We start from the raw sequence: 24432 nt of genomic DNA on the forward strand, positions 1-24432 counted from the left end.
CAAGCTTTTTATTTCCAATAAAATGTGTTTTATACTGACTAAACCCAAAGCAGAACATCAGTACTCAACTATTCATATCTGTTTTGAATTGTTGCTTGAACTGGTGATGTGAAGAAAAAAAGTGACACATGCAAATTCAAAATAAAAGAATTCTATAAATTAAACTTTGCCTACATACATGACTTAGCTGTTTGCTTCTCTCTGAGAAGAACTGACTGGAAGTATATGGTCCTCTCAAATGCCATCTTGAGGAGGGGTAGGAAGGCAGAAGAGTCCAAAATGAGAAAAGATTTAAAAGGTAGCCTAGGGGGGAGTGGGGGGAAGATGGTGGCTTAGGAGGACACTGGGTTCACCGCGCATCCTGCTGATCACTTAGATTCCACCTACACCTGCCTAACTAACCCAGAATACCACCAGAAACTAGCAGAACAGAGTTCCCGGAACCAAGCGCAGACGAGAGGCCCACGGAAGAGGGGCCCCTCCTGAAGTGGATCACCTAAGGAGAAGCGAGTTAAGCCTGCCCCTCCTGCCCCCGTGCACCTTGCCTACCCACCCCAGCTAATACGCCAGATCCCCAGCTCCACAAGCCTGGCAGTGTGCAAGTAGCCCAGACGGGCCACACCACCCCACAGTGAATCCACCCCTAGGAGAGGGGAAGAGAAGGCACACACCAGTCTGACTGTGGCCCCAGCAGTGGGCTGGGGGCAGACATCAGGTCTGATTGCAGCCCCGCCCACCAACGAAAATTATTGAAGACAGCACAGGGGAAGTGCCCTGCAGGTCCGCAACACACCAGGGACTATCCAAAATGACCAAACGGAAGAATTCCCCTCAGAAGAATCTCCAGGAAATAACAACAGCTAATGAACTGATCAAAAAATATTTAAATAATATAACAGAAAGTGAATTTAGAATAATAGTCATAAAATTAATCGCTGGGCTTGAAAACAGTATAGAGGACAGCAGAGAATCTCTTGCTACAGAGATCAAGGGACTAAGGAACAGTCACGAGGAGCTGAAAAACGCTTTAAACGAAATGCAAAACAAAATGGAAACCACGACGGCTCGGATTGAAGAGGCAGAAGAGAGAATAGGTGAACTAGAAGATAAAGTTATGGAAAAAGAGGAAGCTGAGAGAAAGAGAGATAAAAAAATCCAGGAGTATGAGGGGAAAATTAGAGAACTAAGTGACACACTAAAAAGAAATAATATACGCATAATTGGTATCCCAGAGGAGGAAGAGAGAGGGAAAAGTGCTGAAGGTGTACTTGAAGAAATAATAGCTGAGAACTTCCCGGATCTGGGGAAGGAAAAAGGCACTGAAATCCATGAGGCACAGAGAACTCCCTTCAGACGGAACTTGAATCGATCTTCTGCAGGACATATCATAGTGAAACTGGCAAAATACAAGGATAAAGAGAAAATTCTGAAAGCAGCTAGAGATAAACGTGCTCTAACATATAAAAGGAGACCTATAAGACTCGAGACTGATCTCTCTACTGAAACTTGGCAGGCCAGAAAGGATTGGCACGAGATCTTCAATGTATTGAACAGAAAAAATATGCAGCCGAGAATACTTTACCCAGCATGTCTGTCATTTAGAATAGAAGGAGAGATAAAGGTCTTCCCAAACAAACAAAAACTGAAGCAATTTGTCACCACTAAACCAGCCTTACAAGAGATCCTAAGGGTGATCCTGTGAGACAAAGTACTAGAGACATCACTACAAGCATAAAACATACAGACATCACAATGACTCTAAACCCGTATCTTTCTATAACACTGAATGTAAATGGATTAAATGCGCCAACCAAAAGACATAGAGTATCAGAATGGATAAAAAAACAAGACCCATCTATTTGCTGTCTACAAGAGACTCATTTTAGATCCGAGGACACCTTTAGATTGAGAGTGAGGGGATGGAGTACTATTTATCATGCTACTGGAAGCCAAAAGAAAGCTGGAGTAGCCACACTTATATCAGACAAACAAGACTTTAAATTAAAGGCTGTAACAAGAGATGAAGAAGGGCATTATATAATAATTACAGGGTCTATCCATCAGGAAGAGCTAACGATTATAACTGTCTATGCGCCGAATACCGGAGCCCCCAAATATATAAAACAATTACTCATAAACATAAGCAACCTTATTGATAAGAATGTGGTAATTGCAGGGGACTTTAACACTCCACTTACAGAAATGGATAGATCATCTAGACACACAGTCAATAAAGAAACAAGGGCCCTGAATGACACATTGGATCAGATGGACTTGACAGATATATTTAGAACTCTGCACCCCAAGGCAACAGAATATACTTTCTTCCCGAGTGCACATGGCACATTCTCCAAGACAGATCATATACTGGGTCACAAAACAGCCCTTCATAAGTATACAAGAATTGAAATTATACCATGCATATTTTCAGACCACAATGCCAAGAAGCTTGAAATCAACCACAGGAAAAAGTCTGGAAAACCTCCAGAAGCATGGAGGTTAAAGAACACCCTACTAACGAATGAGTGGGTCAACCAGGCAATTAGAGAAGAAATTCAAAAATATATGGAAACAAACGAAAATGAAAAGACAACAATTCAAATGCTTTGGGACGCAGTGAAGGCAGTCCTGAGAGGAAAATACATTGCAATCCAGGCCTATCTCAAGAAACAAGAAAAATCCCAAATACAAAATCTGACAGCACACCTAAAGGAAATAGAAGCAGAACAGCAAAGGCAGCCTAAACCCAGCAGAAGAAGAGAAATAATAAAGATCAGAGCAGAAATAAACAATATAGAATCTAAAAAAACTGTAGAGCAGATCAACGAAACCAAGAGTTGGTTTTTTGAAAAAACTAACAAAATTGACAAACCTCTAGCCAGGCTTCTCAAAAAGAAAAGGGAGATGACCCAAATAGATAAAATCATGAATGAAAATGGAATTATTACAACCAATCCCTCAGAGATACAAACAATTATCAGGGAATACTATGAAAAAGTATATGCCAACAAACTGGACAACCTGGAAGAAATGGACAAATTCCTAAACACCCACACTCTTCCAAAACTCAATCAGGAGGAAATAGAAAGCTTGAACAGACCCATAACCAGCAAAGAAATTGAATCGGTTATCAAAAATCTCCCAACAAATAAGAGTTCAGGACCAGATGGCTTCCCAGGGGAGTTTTACCAGACGTTTAAAGCAGAGATAATACCTATCCTTCTCAAGCTATTCCAAGAAATAGAAAAGGAAGGAAAACTTCCAGACTCATTCTAGGAAGCCAGGATTACTTTGATTCCTAAACCAGACAGAGACCCAGTAAAAAAAGAGAACTATAGGCCAATATCCCTGATGAATATGGATGCAAAAATTCTCAATAAGATACTAGCAAATCGAATTCAATGGCATATAAAAAGAATTATTCACCATGATCAAGTGGGATTCATTCCTGGGATGCAGGGCTGGTTCAACATTCGCAAATCAATCAACGTGATACATCACATTCATAAAAGAAAAAAGAAGAACCATATGATTCTGTCAATCCATGCAGAAAAGGCCTTTGACAAAATCCAGCACCCTTTCTTAATAAAAACCCTTGAGAAAGTCGGGATAGAAGGAACATACTTAAAGATCACAAAAGCCATTTATGAAAAGCCCACAGCTAACATCATCCTCAATGGGGAAAAACTGAGAGCTTTTTCCCTGAGGTCAGGAACATGACAGGGATGCCCACTCTCACCGCTGTTGTTTAACATAGTGCTGGAAGTTCTAGCATCAGCAATCAGACAACAAAAGGAAATCAAAGGCATCCAAATTGGCAAAGATGAAGTCAAGCTTTCGCTTTTTGCAGATGACATGATATTATACATGGAAAATCCGATAGACTCCACCAAAAGTCTGCTAGAACTGATACATGAATTCGGCAAAGTTGCAGGATACAAAATCAATGTACAGAAATCAGTTGCATTCTTATACACTAACAATGAAGCAACAGAAAGACAAATAAAGAAACGGATCCCATTCACAATTGCACCAAGAAGCATAAAATACCTAGGAATAAATCTAACCAAAGATGTAAAAGATCTGTATGCTGAAAACTATAGAAAGCTTATGAAGGTAATTGAAGAAGATATAAAGAAATGGAAAGACATTCCCTGCTCATGGATTGGAAGAATAAATATTGTCAAAATGTCAATACTACCCAAAGCTATCTACACATTCAATGCAATCCCAATCAACATTGCACCAGCATTCTTCTCGAAGCTAGAACAAGCAATTCTAAAATTCATATGGAAACACAAAAGGCCCCGAAGAACCAAAGTAATTTTGAAGAAGAAGACCAAAGCAGGAGGCATCACAATCCCAGACTTTAGCCTCTACTACAAAGCTGTAATCATCAACACAGCATGGTATTGGCACAAAAACAGACACAGAGACCAATGGAATAGAACAGAAACCCCAGAACTAGACCCACAAACATATGGCCAACTAATCTTTGCAAAGCAGGAAAGAACATCCAATGGAAAAAGACAGTCTCTTTAACAAATGGTGCTGGGAGAACTGGACAGCAACATGCAGAAGGTTGAAACTAGACCACTTTCTCACACCATTCACAAAAATAAACTCAAAATGGATAAAGGACCTGAATGTGAGACAGGAAACCATCAAAACCCTAGAGGAGAAAGCAGGAAAAGACCTCTCTGACCTCAGCCGTAGCAATTTCTTACTTGACACATCCCCAAATGCAAGGGAATTAACAGCAAAAATGAACTATTGGGACCTTATGAAGATAAAAAGCTTCTGCACAACAAAGGAAACAACCAACAAAACTATAAGGCAACCGATGGAATGTGAAAAGATATTTGCAAATGACATATCAGACAAAGGGCTAGTATCCAAAATCTATAAAGAGCTCACCAAACTCCACACCCAAGAAACTAATAACCCAGTGAAGAAATGGGCAGAAAACATGAATAGACACTTCTCTAAAGAAGACATCCGGATGGCCAACAGGCACATGAAAAGATGCTCAACGTTGCTCCTCATCAGGGAAATACAAATCAAAACCACACTCAGATATCTCCTCACGCCACTCAGAGTGGCCAAAATGAACAAATCAGGAGACTATAGATGCTGGTGAGGATGTGGAGAAACGGGAACCCTCTTGCACTGTTGGTGGGAATGCAAACTGGTGCAGCCACTCTGGAAAGCAGTGTGGAGGTTCCTCAGAAAATTAAAAATAGACCTACCCTATGACCCAGCAATAGCACTGCTAGGAATTTACCCAAGGGATACAGGAGTACTGATGCATAGGGGCACTTGTACCCCAATGTTTATAGCAGCACTCTTAACAATAGCCAAATTGTGGAAAGAGCCTAAATGTCCATCAACTGATGAATGCATAAAGAACTTGTGGTTTATATACACAATGGAGTACTACATGGCAATGAGAAAGAATGAAATATGGCCCTTTGTAGCAACGTGGATGGAACTGGAGAGTGTGATGCTAAGTGAAATAACCCATACAGAGAAAGACAGATACCGTATGTTTTCACTCTTATGTGGATCCTGAGAAACTTAACAGAAACCCATGGGGGAGGGGAAGGAAAAAAAAAAAAGAGGTTAGAGTGGGAGAGAGCCAAAGCATAAGAGACTCTTAAAAACTGAGAACAAACTGAGGGTTGATGGGGGGTGGGAGGGAGGAGAGGGTGGGTTATGGGTATTGAGGAGGGCACCTTTTGGGATGAGCACTGGGTGTTGTGTGGAAACCAATTTGACAATAAATTTCATATACTAAAAAAATAAAAAATAAAACATAATGCTTTGGCAGTTTTGTTGAGGATAAATGGAGAGAAGGCTTTCTAAAGACAGATTTAAGAAATAAATAAATAAATAAATAAATAAATAAATAAATAAATAAAAGGTAGCCTAGGGCAGAAACATCATCGGATGTAAACATTGCTAATTCTGATTGCCCTAATCTCTGTTGGAAAGGGTACAGAGCAAAATACATTAGACCAGTACTGCCATTCCAAGCCTTCGGAAAAGTAGGGTATGAGATGGAAATTTCTGAAAAGTAGGCAGTAACTAGGAAAAATTTCTGACTTAGAAAAACTGGGGCTGAACAATAACCTCCCCCTCTATCATAACTGCCCCTTTCTGGAAAACAACCTTGACCTTACTTCCGTCTCTAAGAAAAGGAATAGAAAAACACAAGAACAAAAATGGGGAGGAGGTGAAAGAACAGAACAAGCTGTAAGAAATATATTATTCTCCTGGTTTCACTCCTCATCACCCCACCCGTTTTGGCAGTGCTTACCCTCAGCCTCTTTCTCCACTCCCTTTCCCTCATCATCAGAGCAGGCCAATTCTGAAATCATTTCACTTCCTGTATATATGACTTGCTCCAATGCTGCAAAAACTTAAATACCAAATATGTGCAGAAGTATTCTTTTATATCATTTTCCAGTGCAAACAATCCTAAAACACTTGATTTCATAAACAGATTACATTCATGTTATAATCACATCTTGGGTTAAATAGGCTTCTGTGAGTTAGTCTAAGAAACTGTAACAACCATTTATAACATTTGAGCCATTAGTTCTGTTCCAAGTTTCATCACTGACTTCAAAGAAATAATCTTGGCTTTGCCTAACTCAGTTTTATGACCTTGAACTCAGTCTTTCCTCCTGGGCCTCAGTTTCCTCAGTTTTGTAATGAGGATTTGGAAAAGACGTAACAAATTTACTACCACTTCCTTTTCAAATGTGTTATACTCATGATACTCTTTAAATGTAACACGTTTCCAGACTATACATTTCTTTCAGGTAAGAATCATGTTTTATACACTCTTTGTGCTCAGTAAATCTGCAGACTGATTTAAGCAGCATGGGGTATAGGGGCGCCTGGGTGGCGCAGTCGGTTAAGCGTCCGACTTCAGCCAGGTCACGATCTCGCGCTCCGTGAGTTCGAGCCCCGCGTCGGGCTCTGGGCTGATGGCTCAGAGCCTGGAGCCTGTTTCCGATTCTGTGTCTCCCTCTCTCTCTGCCCCTCCCCCGTTCATGCTCTGTCTCTCTCTATCCCAAAAATAAATAAACGCTGAAAAAAAAATTTAAAAAAAAAAAAGAGAAAAAAAAAGAAAAAGATAAAAAGAAGCATGGGGTATGCAAAAGACATCAAAATGTGGAAGGATGTTCATGCTCATGTTGTGGGTCAGAAATCAGAACTAGACTTAAGTCAGCTCCAATATTTTCCATAGCTGAACCCTTCTCCATCTCCCTTGTTCCCCACACACCCTCCCAGGCTTTGGTATGTATCTCCCAATATCCACCTTTATTAAAGGTTGGACCTCTGTGTACAACATCTTTAAATCCCCACATTTGGTATAATACTTAAATGCCTGTGTGATGGAATTCTCCAGAACAATCTTCCTTCCAATAAAATCAGTTAGGAGATGCACCCTCTAAATAAATTTGTAAAAGCAAGCCCATCCTAAACGTAGCTCCATCCCTCCACTGGGGGAGCAAACCAAGGGATAGGCTACATGAAGGAACCTTCCAGATCTAAGCTTATACATTTTGGCAGGGCCTAAAGTGGTAAAGCAAAAGTTCATAAGGACAGGAAAAAAAGAACGGCCTGGTTTTCTAGAGCTTCACCAAAAAAATGGGGGGGGGGGCGGGGGGACTGGGCTGTGAGACAGGCTAAAAATCGGGAAAGGGAAGATTCTAGTTTTAAAAGTGCCATTTTTCAAAAGATCCATAGATTGACTTTGAGTCATCCGAAATCTACTCTAGAGTGTATGGGAGATGGAAGGGGTTAAACTTTTTCAGGTGGATGGAAACAGGGATGCATCTTAAAATCGTGGGTGGGGATTTGGAATTCTCAGGGTACAGATGAGGCAAGAAGGGAAAGGGAGGAGTCGCTGTGGTCAGAAGAATCGGAAAAGAGAGCAAGTAAAATGCCAGCAGAAAGGAAAATCGGAGGGCAGGGGTGAACATAGGGAGGGGGAGAGGGAAGGAGCCAGGGAATGAGCGCTGGTCGGAGGAAGGTGGGGGAGGGGACGAAAGGAAGCGCAGACCCGAGGAGGACATCCAGGCATGGGAGGGACCTGGCGTTCTCCAGCTTAAGGCAGGGGTGTGAACAGTTCGCCCCTGCCCTCAGCGGCAGTTCGTACCTGTTGGTGTGAAAGCGGTGGAGCGGATCGGTGCGATGACAAGAGGACAGCTGGCAGCCAAAGTCGCTGATGTCCAGGCAACCTGGCTCCTCGCTCGGGCAGGTGCCCACCCCGCGAGGGGGTCCCAGAAGGGGGAAGGGTTCCTCGGGGGTTAGAAACTTCTCATACGAAGTGGTGGCCGACGTCTCGTCGGACATGGCTGGAGACTGCCTGGCTTCGGGCTGCCTCTCTAGCCCCAAGCGGCTCCCGCGCCTGCCCCTTCCCCCACTCTAACCTGTCGGCCGCCGCCGCGCCAGGGTGTGCCCACCGCAGCTCACTAGCAGGCTGAGCGCCACGGCCAGACGCCGCCCGGGGAATGCTGGCCGCGCGAAGAGGCTGAGACCACAGCAGGCGGCTGACGACCCGGTCAGCGCCTCGGCCTCTGCAGCCGATTCCGTCACCGCCGTTGCCCGGCCCAGCCCAGTAAGCGCAGCGCAGCACAGAGCCACCGCCGTCCGTCCCGCCCACTGCGCTCGCAGCTCGCTACTCCTGCTATCCGCCTGGCGCCCGCCGGGAAGAGAAGGGCGGCGGGAAGTCGCTTCCTGCGCCCCCTGCTGGAGCGGAGGAGGAACTGAACCTCCGCCCGCCCCGCCCTCGACGCGTGGAATCAGGGATTCCAGGAGCTGGAAAGGCCCGGCACTTCAGGCCAACCACCTCCGTTTTCTCACCCAGGGCTGATTACTAAGCAGCAAGCAGCGGCCCTGAGAAAACGGACTTGGCCAAGGTCACACTGAGAGTGCGTGAGAAAGAATCCAGATGTCCTGGTTCCCAGCGTACTTGACCACCCTGTCCCAATTCAATAAGTATTTATATTGAGTCCCTGCAGTGTGTGCCCAGCACTGTGCAATGAGCTATAGGGAAAATGGGCCAAGAAGGAAAAAATAGTCCCTGCCTCACCCCTGATCTTCTAACCCTGAGAACTCTACACAACAGTCACCAGGCTACTCAGAGCTGCTGGACACGTAGTGCTCTTTTGTGCTCTGTGCTCTTGCTTGCATTATGCATTCTGCTTGGAATGCCCTGCCTTTTCTCCCCCTGCTAATCCTTAAAGCCCCAGCTCAAATGTTACCTCCTCTGTGAAGCCTTCCCTGACTCCCAAATGAGTCTTACATATTCCTGCTCCAGTAGAAAGTATATTGTGGCGCTTAACTTGTTCAACTTAAGTCAACTTATTAGATATCACATACCATTCTTTCTCCCTGTCTCTTTTCTCTGTTTTCCAGACAAGTGGGTGCTGATCTTGGACATGTTAACATTTTTTTTTAATGTTCAGTGGAAAACACAAGATTGCCAATTTCTTATTTTGCCAAATTAAGACATTTTTTCTTTATTTTATTTTATTTTATTTTATTTTATTTTATTTTATTTATGTGTATTCATTTTTGAAAGACAGAGAGAGACAGCAAGCAGGGGTGGGGCAGAGAGAAGGAGCCATAGAATCTGAAGCAGTCTCCAGGCTCTGAGCTGTTAGCTCAGACACAGCCCAACGTCACGAACTCACGAACTGGGAGATCATGACCCCAGCCGAAGTCAGATGCTCAACCGACTGAGCCACCCAGGCGCCCCTAAACTCTATTTTATAAAAGGAAGCACATTTTCATATAAAAATGATAAAGGCATAATCTCTTAATAAAAAAAACACTGAGGGTTGATGGGGGTGGGAGGGAGGGGAGGGTGGGTGATGGGTATTGAGGAGGGCACCTTTTGGGATGAGCACTGGGTGTTGTATGGAAACCAATTAGACAATAAATTTCATATATTGAAAAAAAACATTAAATATATTTAGCTTTATGGAAAAACTCATTACATTGAACTCTGGGGGAAAAGTAAAACTAAAGTAGGTGGAAGAAAGAGGAAAGGTGAAAGAACCCAAAAAGAAGGAAAGGAGAAAAGAAGTTGGGGAAATAGGTAGTTGTCACACACAAGCCCCAAACAGTCTTTCTTGTGCCACGTCCACCAATGCAACTTAAAATGAAAACAACTGAACCACTCCTTTAAAATTTTATATTGTCTTGCTTCAGTTATTTGGTTACCTGACTGTTGAGTGTGCCTGTCTTCTTTCATTTAATTTAAAAATCATGCATGTGAGGGTGATAATGGGTTGACTTGTGGTCTCCAAAGCACCATTCCCAGTGAGCCTGAATGGGCCATGGCTTGGTCCCCACAAACAAGAGACTTAATTGTCCAAATGAAACAGGAGTCAAGAGCTGCATAATAATGTAGGTACTCAAGGGGCAACTGGGTGGCTCAGTCCATTGAGCATCCAACTCTTGATTTCAGCTCAGGTCATAACCTCAGGGATGTTGAGTTTGAGCCATGAGTTGGGCTCTGTGCTGACAGTGTGGAGCCTGCCTGGGATTCTTTCTTTCTCTCTCTCTCTCTCTCTCTCTCTCTCTCTGCCCCTCCCCCACTCTCTCGTTCTCAAAAATAAATAAACTTAAAAAAATAATGTAGGTACACAGGTAATAGCACCAGAAGCTATTAATAAGAAGCTAGCAAAATAGTCTAAACATATATATTTTTTACACATACTGTAATAATAGCACAGTGTTTTTCAAAGTGGAGTCTAATGACAGAGCTGTGAAGTTTTTACAAATATGTTTTACTTTTACATTTAATTTTAAGCATTTCCTGGAGTCTGGATGATGAATGGTAACGAACAGCTGCCACATAATTAGGACATGTATTTGAGCCTGTTTTCAAAGTCAAGTTGGCAACAATACTACTTTAATTGTCATGGCCTAGTGAGAAAATAAATTAGGTGTACCTCTTACTTCATGGCTGACTATACAGATGAAGATTTTCTGGTAGTTTGGAAAAGGAAAGTGATGGGAAAGCTGAGTCCTCACAAGACTCACATACAAGCCTGTTAAAGGCCAAGAACACACGCTGGCCACTCAGTAGTATGTTCAGGTTTCTAAGAGCAGTTTTGTCTCAGTAAATATCATGTACCACAGTGAATTAATATTTTTTATTTGTGCACAATTTTTAAATTTCCTTTGGTGTTAAATTTGTATAAGAGCTTTATGAACAGCAGAGTCTCTATTTAGTTTTATATTTGTTTACATTTAAGAAATATTATTAAAAGAATTTATATAAATGCTTGAGTCTAAGAGAATGTTTTTCCTTTAAAAGAAGTCCCTCCAGTATATTTCTCAGTAGAGAAATACTAATTAGATATTGAGAGCAGTAAACAGAGTATGTGCACTTGTGTATATAACTTTTACTTAAATATATGGTAATAATGTATTAATACATCTTTACCAAGCTCTTAACCATTAAGAGCTCATGACTGTTGTGCATCCTCCCTCCTTGCCCCACTTCAATTTATTTGTATTGTCCCTTGGGTGTATCTAGTCTGAACAAATTTACCCAGTTCATCTCTCCCTTCCTTTCTCCACCAATATCTTTCCTAATTCCTGTTTCTCTGAAAACATAGATATAGTAGTTCCCTACCTTCTGTGAGGGTTTGGGCCTGCAAAGAAACTCCAAGGTGATCTGCCTTCTTCAGATGCATAATTTACCTCCCAGAGAGCTGATGGGCTCCAAGAGGGTTGTGGAGAGACTGAACAAGATTGAGAATTGTCAACCAATTTTTATCATTTTGGTTACTTTTGGATAGAAATATATTGGACTTGACCCAATGATCTATAGTCTAACCCTTGTAATTTTTTCATGTGATTGATGTATATGTATGTGTATGTGTGTATCTATGTCTATATTTGTACATCTAGATATATAAAGTTGTGTGTGTGTATATATATACATTATACACACACACACATATATATATATGTATATATACACATACAAATAAATAATTAGCTCCCCAAATATCACCAACACAACCTACAGATAAAATGAAATTTGAATGTATTATTTGTCACAGTTCAGTTTGTGGTCTACTTCTCAGCTAGGAAAGCCAAGTGCCCATATTACACCAAGTGAATAGATCTTGGCCCCAATCGAAAGAGTCTGTCAAAGCAGGTATGAGATTGTTCTCCAAATTATGCAATTTCTGATTTTTTGGTTTATTTCCTATATTTTTAGTAGTATCAAATATCTCAGAGAGGTCTGCAGGGATATAAACACAAAATTCTACTGTTAAAATTGCCCACACTCTTCCTCAAGAAACCAGTCTTATATCTAAGCAGCTCTATTCTGAGCCACCACCTGTTCAATTTCATGAACTTTTGGATCAAAAAGTTCTATAGTCTTAGGGTGCCTGGATGGCTCAGTCAAATAAGCATCTGATTCCTGATTTCAGCTCAGGTCATAATCTCACAGTTTGTGGGTTCGAGCCCTGCATCAGGCCCTGCACTGACAGTGTGGAGCTTGCTTGGGATAGTCTCTCTTCCTCTCTATCTCTGCCCCTCCCCCACTCTCTCTCTCTCAAAAAAATAAATAAATAAACTTAAAAAAAAGTTCTATAGTCTTGGTGGCTATGTTAGTTTCCTAAGGCTGCTGTAACAAATTGCTGTAAATATGGTGGCTTAAAACGAAAGACATTTATTCTCACAACAGTTCTGGAGTCTAGAAATCTAAAATCTGTCAGGACCACACTTGCTCTGGGAACTCTAGAGATGAAATGTTCCTTGCTTCTTCCAGCTTCTGGGGGATGCACTGGGCTTGTAGCTCCATCACTCCAATCTCAGCCTTCATCTTCACATTACCTTCTGTCTCTGTCAAATCTCCCTCTGCCTCACTTTTATAAGGACACCTGTCTTTGGATTTAGGGCCCATCTAGATAATCCAGGATCAGGTCCTTCTCTCAAAATTCTTACTCACATGTTTTTTTGTTTGCCATTTACAGTAACATTCACTCTTTTGCCATATTAAGTAATAGTCACATGTTCCAGGGATGATGACGTGGAAATAATATCATTAGGGGGATACAATTCAGCCTGTTGCAGTAGCATTGTCAAAACTACTTGCTATTCTCTGAACCACAGCATGTAGGATTTGCTCTACTTTCTAGACCTCCTATAAAGCATGAACTTAGGAGGGCTGAGGGGAGAAAAAAGAAATCCAGAAGTCATCTAAAGTACTTAGGGTTTCAGTTCTTGAGTCAGAGACCCCTAACTTTTTTTCTTTCTTGAATTTAATTATCTGCTGATCCTTTTTGCTAGATGACAAACCAATGGGCCCAAATGTATGATATCAGAGACAATCCCAATAATAAAGCCAATTCCCAAAGTTATAGACGAAATATCTGTAAGGATAATTATTGAGCCTATTTTCAGCAAAGATAGTGAATATTACATCTGATTTACAAAAAAATTAATGAAAATAACTTTTATAAAGAAAAAAAACTTAAGATATAGCATATAGTAATACAGAGATACAATGTACATTCTATACTATGAATATATCAAACATTCAGGGAGAAACATGTTGATAGAATATGAACAATATCAAATAAAGAGATTCATTAAGGCTGGAAGAGGTACAAAAAACTATATTTTAATGGAACTCCATAATTAAGTTTGATGTGCATCCTCAATTAAAAAGCACTGGCCTTGAGATGCTAGATTCAAATTCATAAGATGTAAGTTGTGGTCCAGTAAAAGTTTATAACACTAACTGAAATTATAACTGATAACACTATATTGCTGTTGCTTAATATTCTCAGGCAAAGCACTACCAGTACTCTGATAAATAGAAACATCATGGAGACTGAGGGCATTGAGAAATCTCTATGTATTTCCCATATAGCATATAATTTCTGAAATTTTTATATTAATATAATGTTTTTCCCATGCAAACTTAACTTGGGGAAGTCTGAGCATCTCTTCAAATTGTACAACTTTTCCCATGGAATCATCAGCAGTAACACTGAATAAACATAACAGTTTCTAGCACCTCTCTTTTTACAAGGTTAAAGAACAAGTTTTTGATTGTCCAGGGACCCTTGGGGAAATGCCGAAGGATAACTATAGATGCAAAAGATATCCTGAAATTTATTTTATTTCATTTTACATTAAGGATTAAATTTTAGGAAAGAAAAAAATGAAAATTTATCAGGAGATTTGAGCACTTAAAATAGAATAGTTAGTGCCAAGAAACATTATTTGGCTATTCGTATGAAGGGAACAATAAAACATTTAAAGATAAACATAGAAGGTAACATGATTGTCAAGAACCTTAGCCTTACATAGGTGAAGAAGTTTTGTTTTCTTAAATAACTGAGGACACAATGAAGTCAACATAAAGCACAAAAAATTATTCTGATAAAACATGGAATCTTTTTTTATCTAGGCAAATTACACAGAATAACCCTTCATATTGTAGGTAAAGGAAATAAACAGTAAACCACTGTCTTGAGTGTCTTGTACTGTGCTAGACTCTAGAAATACAAAGTGAATGTGACATACTCTATACCTTCCAAAATTTTACATTCTAGGTAAGGAAACAGATATGGTAAAAAAGAAAAAAAAAGGGGCGCCTGGGTGGCGCAGTCGGTTAAGCGTCCGACTTCAGCCAGGTCACGATCTCGCGGTCCGTGAGTTCGAGCCCCGCGTCGGGCTCTGGGCTGATGGCTCAGAGCCTGGAGCCTGTTTCCGATTCTGTGTCTCCCTCTCTCCCTGCCCCTCGCCCATTCATGCTCTGTCTCTCTCTGTCCCAAAAATAAATAAACGTTGAAAAAAAAAATTAAAAAAAAAAAAAAAGAAAAAAAAGTGAAAAATGTGGCAGATTGCTAGTTGTCTATCACATATCCTATCTCCTCATTCTAAGTGACAAAACCTGATTTTTTGGGGGGTGGCTATACACTCAAATAGGGCAAAATGTAATTTCTCAGCCTTCCTTTCAGATAGAGGAGCCCATGTGACTATATATAGGCCAATTGTATGGAGGTGGAAGATATTGGTTGGGCTTCCTAGGAAACTTCATAATTGAGTCCATGCATATGTGTGTGTGCACATGTATGCACTGGGGTGGGAAGAGGAAGATTGATGGTGCTTATGAGGCTGCTAAGGTGGGAGGCCATTTTGCATTACCTTCTTATTTATCCTTGCCTAGGACATGGATGTGATGGCTGGAGATAGAGCAACCATATTGTTACATTAAGAAAACTTCAAGCTACAAAGGCAGAGCTTGAGCTTGGAAAATATAGCAGTAAGATGAAAGCATCCAGCCACCATACCAATATTGAACTGCCTACCTTTGGATTTCTCTTACGGGATAGAAAAATCATGGGTTTCTTAATGACAGCCAAAACAATTCCTAACTGATGCAACATATAATTATAATACACTGGGATGTAAAGTCTAAAAGAGGTATCTAAAAAGACCTATGAATGCACATTTAAGGAAAGGATGAATTCTGCCTGGGAGAAAGATTGGTAAGGGTTTTGCAGGGGGAATAACATTTGGCCTGGGCTTTTAGAATATGAGTAGCTGCCCACTAGGCTAGGAAAGATGGACATTTTAGATGAAAGAACGTGGCATTGAAATTCACTATCATTTCTGTGGTGAAACTGGTGAATTTTGAAAGAGATTACGGACTTAGAAAATATTTCTGATTAGAAATGGATGATGTGATATTAGTCATATATAATCATGGAAACGTTTAAGGGTTGATGGCCAGAAATATTTTGAGAAATACCAACAAAGGGGACTATTACAATAAAATTTACATATTTTCCCTCATACACTTTTCTTCTTATTTTTGAAAAGGAAATAATTTATAATCTTCTTCTATAATTGTGTACATCCTAATGTTCAAGTGCTTTAAAATTTTTAATGAGTGGATAATTCTGCATTCTTCAATTGCTCTTAACAAACTTTCATTTAACCATTGTTACAGATAAGTTAGGAAACTCATATCTCCTCTTCAGTATATGTCTCTGTTAAGCACGTAAGTGTAGTATTCTTTCCTATGCTATATTGCAAATCTTGCACACAACTAAAATACTATATAAGTCCTATAAATACTGAGATTTATCTGACTAATGTAGAAAGTACTTTTTGGAAACAACAGACATTTCTCAGATCAGTACACATTTTCAATTAATGATATTTTCTTTTTATTAACTCAAAAAACATCTTATTTTCATTTAAAAAAGTATTTAGAACACATAAAACAAGGCAACATTTATTCTTTCTTCTCGTCTTCCGGTGTGGGGTCTGCTGGTGATTCCTCCACGGTTGCACTGTTGCTCTCTGAGCCAGTGTTACTATCACTGGTTCCTTCCTCAGCCATACTGTCCACCCCCTCTTGCCCGCTCTCCTTGTCCTCAGGAGTAGATGTGCCTTCTTCACCGTTCTGTTGGCTCTCCGTCGCTTCTTCAAGGTGTGTATCCTCTGTCTTCATTGGGACGCTCTCGTCGTCCTTCTTGTCCTCGGTCTTACTGGCAGCTTGCTCTTCCTCAGGAACCATGCTGCTCTGACTGCGTTCAGCTTGCTCCGCTGCCTCTTTTTCTCTTTCCTCCTGCCTTTTGCGAGCCTATTCGTCTGCCTGTACAATTTCAGCGGCGATTTTTTCCATGTCCACTTCCACTTTCATACTGCACAACGTTTTAAACTCATTGTTAAATGAATCTGTGCTTTCCAGGAATTTCCTCTTCTTTTCCTGGTGTCTCTCCTCTATTTGAAGAAGTTCAGCTTCTAGTTTTCGCTGATGAACCATTAAGGACTGGACCTGTCGTTTGAGGACCTGCATTCTAGCTGTTGTGACAACTGACCGAACGTCTGGCACCACACTCTCACTAAGGATTTCACTGATGAGGCGGTGGTTTCTCTGGAAACGGGCAGTGGCTGTATGCTTCATTGAAAAGCCATCATCATAACCATCTGGATCTTCAGCAGGCTGAATGCTCATGTAAGGTTCTCCTTTCTCCATGCGAGATTGTCTCTGTCGACTTTCTTCCTCTAAAGCAGCTTCCGCACGACTTTTTGCATTTATATAAGCAAGGTATGCCGGGGAATTATGATAGGCCTTCATAGATTCATTGTACTCTATCTTTTCTGCTTCGTATTCGTTTAAATATTCTTGTTTTTCTTCATCAGTGAGATCTTGCCACATGCCACCAATAATCTTGCCAATCTCCCACAACTTTAGGTCGGGGTTGGAAGCTTTTACTTGGTCCCAGACCTTTCTGCTGTACCTCATGTAGGGCATCAGCGGCTTATCTGGTGGCTTGGGGGTTTTGGAATCGTAATACCAGAGGAGACCGTGACCCGGCTGTTGGTGCCCGGGTTCCCTCCCAGCCTGTAGTTGTTGTAGGCGAGATGACTGTATGGATTGTATCCCACAAACCCTGGTGTGCTGGGCATTTGTGTTGCAGGAGCTGGGGTGGGAGGTAGGGCATAAGATGGTCTTTTTGACATTTTGGAAGGTTAAGTTCTCAGTTCCTTAAGAATGAATCTGAGACACCGCGGGCAGAAAAAGCGCCCGTAGCTCCGGCCTCGTTTTCCTTTCAATGATATTTTCTTCTTATGAAATAGACAATGTTTATTTTAGTTGCCAAATCAAAAGCAATCACTTAAAAGTTCCTCCATACTTTAGATTTTTTTCGAGGGAAGAGATGATCAACATATTTTGCAAAATAACAAATGAAACGAATTAAAATAAAACATTACATGTAAATAGATATATGTAAATCAATAAAAAATAAGTAAAAAGGAAACTAATTATGAGAAGTCACACCAAAAGGAAAGTATTCAAATATAGATAGAAATAGATTTTCAGGTACATTTGTGTCCTAATTTAGGTGGAAGTTAATTGAGAAGATAATCTCAGTGAAAATTATTGTCTTGGCACTTTTATTGTAAGCCAGAACAGTGGATTTAGTCAACTGAGATTGGTTATGGGTGGCTATACAAGGGATATATAATAGGACATACATATTGGAGGATAAACACTGGACGAGATGCCAGAGGTTATGGAATCTGAATCTTTGCAAATGTAAATTTTAAAAATCTGGTCATTTTCTGGGCGCCTGGGTGGCTCAATCGGTTAAGTGTCCGACTTTGGTTCAGGTCATGATCTCGAGGTTCGTGGGTTCGAGCCCTGTATCAGGTTCTGTGCTGACAGCTCAGAGCCTGGATCCTGCTTTGAATTCTGTGTCTCCCTCTCTCTCTGCCCCTTCCCTGCTCATGCTGTCTGTCTGTCTCTCTCCCAAAAATAAATAAACATTATTTTTTTTAAATCTGGTTGTTTTCAACCTGAACATTACTCTTAACTAATACTTCTATATTTCTACAATATTGAGATTTATAATGATTACCCCAATATGTCTTCTGAATCACAGAATTATTAAATTAGGATATATTTTTATTATTTTCAAGCTAGTAATCTGGTCTGTTTTTTAACACTTCTAGATTAATCAGTGCATCTTATCAGGTATCCAAATTATTCTTTGGCCATGTTCAATAACAGTTTACAGTTTACAGAAATAAAACAGCCAACAGCTGATAAACAAATTTAAGATTCATGCTATTGAGCAGGAATATCTATCACAAGAGAATAATAATCTAGCCAAAAGTTTAAGAAATGCTATATAGCATTTTCCCATAATTATAAGAATTTTTGACATTCTGTAGTGACAAAGAATTACAATGAAGTATGAACAAATATACCTTTATTTATGATTTGATAGAATGTGATCTGTTGGTGTCACCAAAACAAAAGATATCAGGAATTGGCTGGGCTTCATTGTCATTTGAATTATGTCATAGGTCCAATTTTGATTTGAGGGGCCCTGTCTAGTTTCATAATTCACCACTGGCTTCCCAGAGATGGATGACTCTTCTGCTTACAATGGGGGTTTGGTCTGGTCAGGGAAAGGGAGGACTACAGAGGGCCTTCTTTACTTAGTCCTCTGATAAACCTGAGATAAGAATGAGTCTTGGGGGCACCTGGGTGGCTCAGTCAGTTAAACGTCCTACTCTTGATCTCGGCTCAAGTCATGATCTCACGATTCATGAGATCAAGCTCTGCATCAGGGTCTGCACTGACAGCATGGAGCCTCCTTGGGATTCTCTCTCTACCTCTCTCTCTGCCTCTCCCTTGTTCACACTCAGTCTCTCCCTCTCTCAAAAATAAATAATAAACATTAAAAAAGTTAAAATAAAATAAACTTAAAAAAAAAAGCACGAGTCTTAGAGAGTGTTGTTTGAAGTGCAGCCTGAAAGGAGGTGGTTCTTATGTAAGTGATTTATTAACGAAGTGCTTTCATGTAAAGGGAAATGAAGGAAGCAGGACAGGGCAAGGAGGAAAACAACTAAGCCAGTTGGAGACTAGCTTTAACTTTACCCCACAAGGAGCACTGGAGTAAAATTTGCCCCCACAGAATTGGTCCACCTTGAGGCAGAGTGGCTGGCATTATGTACCTTCATCATCATTCAGTCATTGACTGCAGGTTGCAGGGGTGTGTAAGGAGTGGGAGTGTGGCAGAGTACTGAAGCTCTTATTCTGCAGAGTGCAATTCTCTAGAGAAGGAAGAAGCTGTAGTTAGCAGCTAATACCCAGAGCTGCTGGGGGATGGGTCCATCTGCCCTGTAAAGGAGGCCTGAACTGGTCACCAGCAGTGTATGTACACTACAATATAGAAACACTGTCATTTGTTTAAAAAACTTTTTTAATGTTTATTTTATTTTTGAGAGAGAGAGAAAGAGACCGCGTGAGTAGGGGAGGGGCAGAGAGCGAAGGAGACACAGAATCTGAAGCAGGCTCCAGGCTTCAGCTGTCAGCTCAGAGCCTGACAAGGGGCTCGAATCCACAAACTATTAGATGCTGACCTGAGCTGAAGTTGGACGCTTAACTGATTGAGCCACCCAGTCGTCCCGAAACACTGTCATTTGTGTGTTAGGATGCCAGATCAGCCCTTAAGAAACATGTAACTGAAACATACTACAGAAAGTATTGCAGAATTTGAACACTGAAACTATGTATGGTTTCTAGAACACTGAAACTATGTAGTGTTTCTAAAAATATGTTCTGAGAATCACTAGGAATGCTGGGAACACATCTCCCTTTCTAACACTGGGTTAGGAATATTCTCCCCATTCACCTTTCTTTTTGCGAAGCAGTTGCAGCTGGTGGTGGCTTCAGTGATCAGGGCAAGATGCCCAAAAGTGAAAGCTGGGTTGGTTAGGAGACCAGGTTGGTTAGAAGAATTTAATACAGATGAAGTCTCTGGAATTAGGATATGGAGTTTAAGGTGAAAGGAGCTATAAGGGCAGGGTCTCTTGTCTGAGATCTTTATCCCAACCTCCCCTCTTCGTTTATTTCTACTGACCTTAGAGGCACCCTTGTCTGCTTGTCTTTCTTTTGTCAACACTTTTGCTTTGCACCAAGACCTCTATTTTTCCTGGCCTCTAGAACTAAACTTCTTGTAGTTTTACCCCTGCACTGACATTTTCTAATAGTTTGATAGCTAAAAATATTGAAGAAAATTAAGTAAAATGCCTTCTTATGCTATTTCTCTCCTTTTTTCTTTTAAAACTTAGCCTCTTTAAGTAGAAGACCAAGGCCAGTCATACATGCTATTGTGGACATTGGAGGGGAAAAAAGACAAGAAGTTGATTCTTCTACAATTCCAGCCCAGAGGTTTCCTGGGTGTGCAGAATAATGGGTTCTAAAGTGCCAAAAGGGAGTGAGGAAGGTCGGGGATCTGCAGAAGTAATAGGGGGTGGGTATAAAGCAGTACTTGATTTACCTTCAGCAAACTTGCGATTTACCTTCTCCTTCCCCTGCCTTTTTAAACCATCACCAGTCCTTCTGGGGGAAAAAAAAACATTATAAACGGCCTGAGGATAAGTTGGGAAGTGGGAGTGGATGGGTGTAGAGCAAGAACAAGACTGTGGGTACTGTAGGCTCTGAAAGAAAGGAGGAAATTACCTTTTTAGTTTTCATCTGGGGTAAAAGGAGATTTCCCTGTGCTCTTGGGCTGAGGTAGAAACACCTAATTCTACGAACAGCAAATATGAAAATTACTACCGCTTTGGCTGGAGTCAGAATAGTATATTACAGAGCCTCTTGATGCTGTCCTAAAACAAAATCTTTGATAATATCCAAGTTTTACAGGTCAGGTGAGGTAGGGATCCTGCATTTTTATCTCTGGTGGCCTTAGGCAGTAATGTGGACTGTGTAGCACACTGGGGCACAATAAGTGCGCTGGTTATGACTATTGCTATTTTGGTCATCCCCTTTGCTGCCAGCCTTCAAGAGAGAGACTCTTGCTTTATTGCCTGCTGCCCTTCTGCCTCTGAAGAAAACCTAGCCTTCCTGACCTGCACAGTATTGAGGCAACTCTTGGGAGGTGGGAAACACACAAAAATAATTTATTGCCATTTTCCCAGTGATATTTGAGAAAGACCAAGACATATTTGAATTCATTTTAGGTTAAGTATTGGCTCTATTTGTTACTGACTCTGTAACTATGAGAAAGTTACAGAGTTATCTGATATCTTACTGACCTGAATTTTCTTAGCTGCTTTAGAAAAACAAAGAGGAGGAAAAGGAAGGATAATACTTTTAACTACCACAATAATTGTGAGGATAAAACAAACAAACAAAAAACAATGGGTTCAAAGCAATTAACATTGTACCTGGTCCATAGATGCTAAAATGTTAACAATTATTATCATTTATTTATTAGCTAGAAGGCATTAGCTGAGAAGACATCACCCTCAAAGTTGATAATTAAAATTTCTATTTCAGTATGCTGCTTAACTCTTCCAGGCAATGTTCTAGGTGCTGCTCACACACCTAGAACTGTTAAAATTCTCACTACAACTTTAGAGGTAAGTACTACTATTATACCCATTCTACAGATTAGAAAGCCAAAGAAAACGTGCTTATATCACTTGCCCAAGATTCCACGTTTGTAAAGTGGTAGAGTGGAGATCCAAATCCAGAAAGTCAGGTCTAGAAAGTACCTGCTCTTAATCATTGAGGTAGGCGGTTAAATAATCAGACAAGAACCAAAAGGAGATTGGGAATGTAGGATAGATAGAAAGGGCACAGGTTCAAGATGAACAGTCATAAACTACAAAGTTAGAGTTTGGGTTGGTCCAGAAGCTTAAAGCATCGTTATGAAACGTTCAGGTTATGAACAAGTAAGTTAAGCTCCTATTTAAAAATGATTGGTAAACTTACAAGTCAATTTACAAGCAAACTGAGAAAACTTAGTCACATGACTGTGACTAAGAGGACAAGCATGGTCTTTTATTTCGTTTACCAGATAAATGACCTGGATCTCCCAACAAAGCAATCTGCGCAAGGGTAGGGTCTATGAGACAATGAATTTAGACGCGAAGGGGTTAATGCTTTTTTTTTTTTTTTTTGCGCGGGGCGGGGGTAATGGATGGGGGGTGGGGAGAAGGCGAAGAGGATTGTGGGAACCCCGTTTTACGTCGCCCCACGAGCGCCCGAGAAATATGCGGTTCGATTGTCTATTATGACCAACTCTTATTGAGGGCTACGGCGGGGTGGAGTATGGTCAATGACGCCCGAGCTGCTTCCGAGGCCGCAAGGCAGGGGTCTTTGGCCGCCAGCCAGAGAGCAGATGAGGCGGATGTTTACAGCACTTCTTTAGGGCTGAAAGCATAGACACATCCTGCCTCCAACCGCGAAGGGAGAGGGGAACGGAAGTGAGACGGGATGAGGATTAGAGGGAATTGACAGACTGACGGACCAGCGGCGACAATTGCGTCGGTGTCGGAGTGTGGCTTGAAATATGTCCTGCAGCTGTTGTATTTGAGACGTGTAAATTTTCTGGTTATTTGGAGATGGGGGAGACGGTGAACAGATGAATGGAGGGTAAAAGCTGGGCACCAGCATCTGTGAATCATACCTATACGGGATGATTTTATTGAAATGATTTTGATGGGTCCTTGGTTTCAGATTCTACTTCTGATGGGTTGATTGATTCCCTTTAACAAATTACCAAGTGCCCAGTCTGTGCTGGGTACTGGACTAGAGGCTCTGGGAGAGGAAAGGAGTTAGTCATTATCCTCGATATTTAAAGCCTGTCAGTTACTGTATGCATTTGAAGACAATCAATTACAATACAAGAAGACAGAGAAAGTGTTTTGAAAACGTACTGGGGGCCACCAGTCTCACCTGAGGTGCGATCTAGGACGCTCTTTGATTTGGTGATTTGACATATACTTCGAAGATAAAATAAGTAGGGCGAAACTATAAAATTTTTGCAAGCATGTTACATGCCTGTTTAGTTCAGGAGCAGCTACCTGGAGAACTGAGTAGCACTTAAGGCCCAAACTAGTTCATTCTTGCTGAGAGCAGTTGTCCCATCACAATGGCACTTTCAGGGCCCCTGCTGGAGAATCAGTCTTATCTGAGAGCAAGGCCTGCCTTTGCACGTGGAGCCTGCAAGCTCTGAGTAGAACTATAATGCAGGACTCAAGGCCACTCTGCCCTAAGCATTTGAAACACTTATGTGCCAGTTATTTGGTTTTTCCAGCAAATTCAGCTCACATCACGAATTGTGCATCCACCTGAAATCCTAAGCAACGTTTTAAGACATCTGAATCATTAAACCTGCTTTATTTACCAGAGAAACAACAGTGTAGCAGACAATCTAAGTGGTTCCCAAACTTTGCTGTGCATCACAATCAGCTGGAGAACTTGTTAAAACACAGATTGCTGGGTCCTACCCACAGAGTTGATGATTGAGTGGGTCTTGGGTCGGCCCCCCAGTTTATATTTCTAACAAATTCCCAGAGATAACTACTGGTACTGAGTTCTCACAGAGAACTACTGGTCTAAACAGAACTGACATTAAACTCTAAAGGACATCTCTAGGGAAGACCAGATATCCTCCTAAAGGTTAGATATATCTGAATTAACTCACAGGAGATATGAAATAAAATGGATTTGTTTTTGTTGTTTGTATGTTTTGAGTGGAGGAACAAAAATGAGTCTTCCTGAAGAAAGCAAGGTTTGCATCAGTTTTTTTCTTCACAAATAAATATCAGATTTCCTTGTACCATAAATTGTTTAAAAAACAAAGTAGCTATTTTCTTCTCAGATTCCTTGCTCAGTTATAATCAAGTAGCTAGGTATTTACAATGGAACTCACAACCCAACGTGTGTCATCACCACAAAAAAAAAAAAAAAAATGAGATGGGGGCGCCTGGGTGGCGCAGTTGGTTAAGCGTCCGACTTCAGCCAGGTCACGATCTCATGGTCCGTGAGTTCGAGCCCCGCGTCGGGCTCTGGGCTGATGGCTCAGAGCCTGGAGCCTGTATTTG

The 24432-nt window shown here is 41.0% G+C and overlaps 2 protein-coding genes and 1 pseudogene across 3 annotated transcripts in view; 1 reads left to right on the top strand and 2 right to left on the bottom strand.

Moving 5' to 3' along the window:
- Positions 1-8672, bottom strand: part of FAM199X (family with sequence similarity 199, X-linked) — a 35162-nt gene extending 26490 nt beyond the window's left edge. The window contains exon 1 of one of the 2 annotated variants that reach the window (XM_040467302.1): positions 8174-8672. In XM_040467302.1, the coding sequence (XP_040323236.1) occupies positions 8174-8370 (197 nt within the window). In that variant the 5' untranslated portion in view covers positions 8371-8672. The remainder of the gene's footprint in view (positions 1-8173) is intronic. The other variant, XM_040467301.1, reaches the window with a different exon arrangement.
- A 7574-nt stretch (positions 8673-16246) lies between these two features.
- On the bottom strand, positions 16247-17628 carry LOC121024967 (SWI/SNF-related matrix-associated actin-dependent regulator of chromatin subfamily E member 1-like; annotated as a pseudogene).
- Positions 17034-24432, top strand: part of SLC25A53 (solute carrier family 25 member 53) — a 51630-nt gene continuing 44231 nt past the window's right edge. Inside the window, exon 1 of the mRNA XM_040467281.1 lies at positions 17034-17125. The gene's annotated coding sequence lies outside the window, so the exon portion shown is untranslated. The remainder of the gene's footprint in view (positions 17126-24432) is intronic.

Source organism: Herpailurus yagouaroundi, unplaced genomic scaffold (genome assembly GCF_014898765.1).
Source record: "Herpailurus yagouaroundi ecotype Mexico unplaced genomic scaffold, PumYag 67416, whole genome shotgun sequence".
Classification (NCBI taxonomy): Eukaryota; Metazoa; Chordata; class Mammalia; order Carnivora; family Felidae; genus Herpailurus; species Herpailurus yagouaroundi.